Here is a 7,650-nt window from a genome sequence, read left to right as displayed (position 1 = left end):
CCAACTTCATAGCATAGGTATGCTCAAGGAAACCTGTTTGAACTGTGAGGTCTCTAAAAGGACATGTGTGAACAGCACCAGCTGGTCTAGAAGTGGCTGAGTTTAAGAAGAAGGCTTTAAGGATGACTTCACAGAAGTACTTTGCGAGTGTTTAAATGGACCTTGCATTCTGATGAGGACCCAGAGCGACTGGAACAAATCCACTCTCATTCTTATCTTCGTGCTGTGTTACATGGGCTTTTGTTTGCAGGGTAAGTGTAACAACCACCAGTGCCAATGTAAACTCGCTCTGTAGTTTCCTGTTTCATCAGCCTACCAAAGCTACCAGAAAATCAAGATTTGTAAAACTATTTTCAAAACTGGTTGAACGGTAATGATCACTTATAAAAGCCAGAGTAATATGTGGTTGTCTGGCTAGCTCTTCGTGTTGAATTGAATCGATGATTAAGTATTGATTAAAAAAGCCAGCAAAGCCCAGAGATATTTCTTGCATGTAACAAATACTCTGATGTTTTCACAACAACATTTGCACTTTCTGTAGCTTGTTGTGCTGGTTCTGATTCAGCCCACACCCCAGGTATACATTAACAACTGAATTTAGCAGTTAATTGCAGCAGCAGACATTTCCTCAGCTAGTTAAACCAGTTTTCCTTTTAGTTCTGGGTTAAACTTCTGTTTACTAAATTGACTTTGGAGTATATACACCATGCACCCAAATTAACTGCAAAGATTCTAGATAATGATGTTCTATAACTGTGCACCCAAAAGTAGCAGTATCAAAATATCACTGAAGCTGCCTTACTAGGAGCTACACTTTCTGTGAGTATTCCATGTTACGTTTTGAAATCACACTGTTCTTAGCGCATCTCAAAAGTAGTCCTGTTCAAACCCTGAATTAAATAAAAAAATTAACATGAAATTCTCTTCTATAGGGCCTTTTAAATTGAGACTGTGGTCCAGCATGTCCTCTGATTAAATGCATCTCTCAGGTTTAAAATGCAATCAATTCTACTTCCACAGCTTCACCACAATGAAAGCGCAGAGATTCACTGCTGCTTTTATTCCACAAGTAATGCCACAAGTACTTGTGGAATGGTATACATTAAGAGTGAAATCACACTTCAACAGGACCACTCTGCATCTTCCAAGAGAAAGATATATACAGTCAGGAATAGTATGTAATTCTTATTTCTAGAAAAATTGTGGTCTATTTTTAGGGAGTTCAGTATCTCAAAAGTCATTTGTAATTAGGTGAAGAGTACTTCATCTGTGACAGATTTGTTAGCGTTAACTTTTCACTCCAGGAATTATCATTTTCTTGCCTCTGTCTCACTGCACGCTTGTTATTGAATACATTTAGATTATGAAACAATAGAGATGTGATGAACACTTTGCTTTTTATGTGTAATAGACTGTTAGCTCATAAATGGCTTTAGAACCATCATTTAGACCTGTTCACAGCTCTGTTGCTATAATTTACTTAAGTACACTACAGGCAAATTATTTTCATTTAAGAATAATCAAATGCATCAATTTTTTTTATCTCTCAATGGACCAACAGAGATTCTATATAGAAAAGTGTCTTTATATAAATGTATCCCTCTTAGAGAAACAGGAAACTACCTAGCTACTGTATAACTGATTTCTGCAAGATGAAATATGCTCCCTTATTGCAAACATAACATTCAAACAAGTTTTTGTTCATTATCTGTACTCTAAGGGGACAAACAATAAATTCCTAAATCTGAATAGTTTTAGTCCCTACTTTCCTCACTTCATGGTAAAGAGTGCTTGAGGCAGAGATGGTGATTTTTAGAGCAGAACATGGTGGCAGACAATTTTGAATGCGATTACCACCAGCCTGTGTTATTGTTTTTTCATAGAGGCTCATAAGCTGTGTCTCTATGACGGTAAATGATCCTTATCAGGAAAATTTTATACTAAACACCCTTTTATTTACTTTCAAGAAAATTGGAATTTCTAGAATTATGATTATTAAAAATATAAATAAATATCTATTTGCAAAATAGGATTCTATTTTAACAAGTACATTCATTTTTCAGTGTCGGCTTCAGAAACAGTATTAATATTCCACTGCTAGCTGCATGATTGATGACAAACATTATTCATCCCAAAGTGAAATCTGTGTACTAGAGTCTTGTAAAAATACAGAAGAAAAATTACTAAAGAACAATTTTGTTTTATATTAGAATATTGATCTGACAAACAACAACAATCTGACATTGATTTTCAAAGCTCCGTGGATTTTTAGACAAATCTAAATGAATGAAAGCTACTTTCTGAGATAGTTGAATATCATTTTTTATTTACCTACTTAAAATGTTTGTAATGACTATTGAAACTGACTGATGTTAGTACTGAAACAAGATTTTCCCCATTTAGCTTTATTTTTTATTACATTCAGGGAATGTTTATATTTTATTGTTGGAATTACTTTAAGAAATGAAATACATTCCATTCATTTATCCCATTGTTTCTAAGAAGAAGAGTTTACATAAAACTCCATGGTTACCACTTGTTTGTGTTTCTATTTTACTTTCACACAGTTTCTCTTGATATAGCAAAGTTAAGGCCATGAACTAGTCCGTTTCTAACAACATACATGTAAGAATTGGACAAGACTGAGGTTACCAAAGAAAATAAAAAAACAGGACAACGCTCAAAGCTTCTTGATCCCGACAAAAATTTACAAGAGGTGTTTTATCTCCAAATTTAAATACACAACCAAATTGTCCTGCAGCATATTTGCATGGATTGTTTGTAGTTTTCCCATGGTTTTTATCATGCTTTTCACAAATTTCCATCCTTTCACACTGTTTACTTGGCTCTTAGTAAGTTTGGACATGTCTTAAGACAGCCAGCAGCTAATTTTGCCCTGTAAATCACAACTGGCAGCCCACAAGTTCAGCGGGTGTGAGCCTGGTCAGTACCTGGATGGGAGACCTCCCGGGAAAGCTAAGGTTGCTGCTGGAAGAGGCGTTTGTAGGACCAGAGTGCTCACCTTGCATTCTGTGTGAGTCCTAATGCCCCAGTATAGTGATGGGGACACTATACTGTAAAAAAGGTGCTGTTCTTCGGAAGAGACATAAAACCGAGGTCCCGATTTTCCGTGGTCATTTCTCCAAAATAGTAGGGGTGCCACAATGTCTTGGCTTCATTTCCTTTTGGCCTTTACCAATCATAGCCTCATAATAGTCCCCATCTCTGAATTTGCTTCATCACTCTGTTCTCCTCCCCACTAATAGGAGATGTGTGGTGAGCATACTGGTGCACTATGGCTGTCATTGCATCATCCAGGTGGGGGCTACACATTGGTGGTAGTGGAGGGGAGTCCCTATTACCTATAGAAGTGCCTTGAATAGATAGAAAGTATCAATAAAAGTCACTGTTTTTCACTAATATCTCGTCTCCTAATAGAAGGTCAGTTCACCTACAAAAGGTGACAGTTTCTTTCAGAAAAACAGGGGCAATGTTTGCTTTGGAGCAGGGCTGTACAGGAACCCAGCTCCTGGAGAGGTCCTGCAGACTTTATTAAATTTGTCTTTTAATCGATAGATGAAGTAGCAGATTTGTAAAGTTTGTTAGCTCATCCTCATTAAAAATCTGATTGATCCACTTAAGTAATTCAGAGCTCAGCTGGAAGGAATGCCAGAAGACACTATAGGTTTCCACAACCAGTCACTCCTCTGTCCTTATCAACAAGGCCCCCTCAGTGTATTCAGTGTTGCATTTTGAATTAAAGAAAGGATTTGTTTACTGAAGGTTTCTGAAATTCACCACATGCAGAAAAAAAATGGGTTTGCCTCTTGCGTGAAGAAATTATGAAAGATTACATTTCAAAATAAGGAGAATTGTTTATGTAACCAGTCTAAACTGCATTCTTAAAAAATTGCAAAATTGAAGGCCTATGCCATTATGAATCATAAGACTGTATTGCATGTAATTCTAATGAGGTTCATATTTCTTTCATTGGATGTTAGAAATATAGCTAATCAGCTATACCAAGTGGAATTCTAGTCCGAGTATTTTTGGCAGACCCTAGAGGACATGTGTAAAAACAAGAGGAGACTCTACATTAGATAAAGTCTGGATCAAGGTTCCCAACCATATTATTTATGCTGGAGGCCTGGTTTCCTTTAAGAAATAGCTGAATCTCCTAGCAGCCATATGAGTTTGTAGCCTTTGTTATGTATAATGGAGAAGCTCTCTATAAATTATAATCTCATTTGAAGAGGTAAAATAGAAAATCTCCATCATGCTAGAGTATCCAAGAAATACAAAATGCAACTAGAGCAGGGCAATTGTGATCCTGCAAGGTAATAATAATAATAATAATAATAATTGCTTACACTTATATAGCGCTTTTTCTGGACACTCCACTCAAAGCGCTTTACAGGTAATGGGGACTCCCCTCCACCACCACCAATGTGCAGCATCCACCTGGATGATGCGACGGCAGCCATAGTGCGCCAGAACGCTCACCACACATCAGCTATCAGTGGGGAGGAGAGCAGAGTAATGAAGCCAATTCACAGAGGGGGATTGTTAGGAGGCCATGATTGATAACAGCCGATGGGGAAATTTGGCCAGGATGCCGGGGTTACACCCCTACTCTTTTCGAGAAACACCCTGGGATTTTTAATGACCACAGAGAGTCAGGACCTCAGTTTTACGTCTCATCCGAAGGACGGCGCCTGTTTACAGTATAGTGTCCCCGTCACTACACTGGGGCATTAGGACCCACATGAGCCACAGGGTGAGCGCCCCCTGCTGGCCCCACTAACGTAGGTGTGTCTGCAGGTTTAAAAGATCAACTTTTAATGACCTAAATACTCTTATTGTTACTTTAATTGTTAGTGACAAATTAACTACATCTCCCAGCTCTTCAGGTGCTGCTGTTCTGAAGAGACCTAGAAATCCTCCAGGGCCTGCTTGAAAATTGTGTTGATGTAGAAGATTGGGTGACATTTGTGTTTTATTTCCTGGTGTTTCTGGTGGAAACAAAGGAAAACATTATAAACCATTAGAGCTATATTAACATGGCACCAATATGTTAATTTTAAGATTTTAACTGTACTCACCATGCTTCTGTTTTGTAGCTGAAGCAGTCACCATAACAACCCCTCACCTCAGTATCAATGCCTCAGTGCAGGATGATGTACTGTTCTCTGTGGCCTACTTGTGCTGGGGAACTCCAACCATTCAGTGGAGATTTATGTCCGTATCCAGAATCCAGAGCATCGTTGTCTGGCAGCCTGAAGTGTATGAGAACATTTCTGATGCTTACAAAGACAGACTGCACACATACGACAATGGCTCTATAATGCTGCAAGACCTAAGCCTAAAAGACTCTGGATATTATGTGATAACTGTGACAGAACCTTCTGGAACCAGTAAGGATGCTGTCATCATACTAAAAGTTACCGGTAAGTAAACACGCCGAGCGTAGAACACATCAAGTATTAAGAACACTCACCTTTTTTTGTGCTTCCAATGTTGTACAACGGTGTGCTTTATTTATAGTTTTTTTTGTCTGGATGATTAACATTTTGATGGACCTGGACTGGAGGAGAGAAGGGAGAAAATGAACAAGACTTGGATAGAACAAACGAAAGAAGTTTACAGGAAAGAGCCATGTGTCCTCTGTTTGCTGTTGAGTCCTAGTGTTTTCCTTTTTTGTGCAGTAGCGATGAAGAGGAAACCAATGGTGTAGTGACTCTTCATTCTAGTAAACTATAAAACTTGTATTCTATGGGGATATATAGATTGTGGTTAACAATGTGATGCAGCAACTCTAGTTAATTCCTAATTTCTTTCTATTCTTCCTATAGAGAACCTCTATGAGGACCTACATTTTTTAGCTGTCTTCATTACAGCTCTCGGAGCCATAGCAGGATTTTTGATGTTGTCCATGTGGTTATTGGATAAAGTTGTGAACAGGATAAAACTGCAGCAACGGAACAGAAGACAGATAGGTAACCTATACATTTGATTTAAGGCAAATAAAGCATAACAAGGAAAGCGATTTTCTTTATGCACTACTGCAGGTGTGGCCAATCCTGTTCCTGTCAATCCTGTCCACAGTCAATCATCAATTTGTAAAGTCTTGGAACAGTTGTGAGTTCCGATCAATTTAGGAAATGAATTGATTCAACTAAGCCAGGTATGGAATGCATGCCTTGAGATCTACAGAACCATTTTGCTAGCTGGCATTTTGTTGTCAGATAATCGCTACTTAATAGTACAGATCAACCTATGCTAAAGAAATCAAACTGTTCCCAGTATTTAGCAGTTGTTGATTTAAAGGTGACCCCCAAAATCTGCTGGATTATGGAGCTGCAGGAGCAGTGCTTGACCCCTGTACTAGAGGATATGATACAAAAAGTATAGTTGCTTTAGTGTGTAGCCATGCTAGACTGCGTTTTTAAAATTTCTGTGAGATTAGTCATGCCAAATGTTTCTGCTAGAATTTTTTTTTAAATAACTATGTACTGTATAGTGCAGCTGCCTCAAAGAACTGCAAAACATCTCAGAAATCTAGAATTCTGAAAGAGCTTAGTATATCAGGAGGGTGTGGTTTTTAACACCTGGCTGTTTTCCATTAAGGAAAACTTCATGAGACCTGGTTCTCACAAATTCTCTTTTTGTTGACATATTCAAGGAAATAAAGCTTAACTCTGCATACAAAATAACCATTCCAAACTATATGCCAAAGTAGCAACTCTACATTGTAACAAGTAATAGGTTTACTCCATTCTGAAAAGAGAAGAAATAAAACACAACGTTTCAACCGTGGAGCCTTCTTCACCTGTGAGCTCACCCCTGAAGGTGGCTCCACAGCCAAACTGTTTTTTTTGTTTCTTCTCTTTTCAGCATGGAATAAACCTATTACTTGTTCCTTTGCAGCCTACGCATGCTGACGCAGCTACCCACCTGACTCTACATTGTCCCACTAGAAAATCTGGAACAACACCACAGTAATTGTACAAAAGATTATATATTTTACTATACTAAGATTCATAACTATAATCATCCATTCATAAAGAAACGTGTGTTTGTCATTAGTGCAACAATGTTTTTACTTATTCTGGACTGGATATATTTCTTTTACAGAACAAGAGGTCATTGAGCTGCAACCACTTGATGGAGAAAATGAATCACATATCAGCAAGGAGGATAGCTGATCACCTGAAGTGATCACAAATGTGCTTTTCCCTTTCTCTACATTAAAACCAGATTCTTTATATGTGGACACCATGAACACATGCTTTATTGTATGAAAAGCAATTGAACAAACCAGCTGAGGAACAAACTTTTTTTATCCCCATTTCATTGCGCATGTCCTCATTTTCCTCTCGTGTTTTGCAAAGAACGAGTGAGACACTGATGAATGCTGATAAGCCCCATGGATCATTATCACAGCCATCTGAAAGTACAGTCCACAGTGGGCAAGCTGCTATTTAAACAGAAGCAACGCAAATCTGATTTGAATTGTTTTATTTAAATAAAAAAACACTACAAAGAGTTTATCTGAAAAAGTCTTAGGATTCAGATATATCCATTGTATAATATCATGCGGGTTATGTTTATTTTTCCTATTTTTGGACATGCACATTTCTTTGGCAACTG

General features: G+C 37.9%; 1 protein-coding gene across 1 annotated transcript; it reads left to right on the top strand.

Annotated features, from left to right (window-relative positions):
- On the top strand, nt 1-7,501 carry vstm5 (V-set and transmembrane domain containing 5). Its single transcript, XM_088639258.1, has 4 exons — nt 1-251; nt 5,121-5,447; nt 5,853-5,996; nt 7,135-7,501. The coding sequence occupies exons 1-4, from the start codon at nt 173-175 to the stop codon at nt 7,203-7,205; spliced, it is 621 nt and encodes a 206-aa protein (XP_088495384.1). The 5' UTR covers nt 1-172; the 3' UTR covers nt 7,206-7,501.
- The last annotated feature ends 149 nt before the right edge of the window (nt 7,502-7,650 follow it).

This window comes from Lepisosteus platostomus, chromosome 7 (assembly GCF_059453375.1).
Source record: "Lepisosteus platostomus isolate fLepPlt1 chromosome 7, fLepPlt1.hap1, whole genome shotgun sequence".
Classification (NCBI taxonomy): domain Eukaryota; kingdom Metazoa; phylum Chordata; class Actinopteri; order Semionotiformes; family Lepisosteidae; genus Lepisosteus; species Lepisosteus platostomus.
The sequence above is the reverse complement of the archived record's forward strand: the minus strand, read 5'-3'. Positions and strand labels throughout refer to the sequence as shown.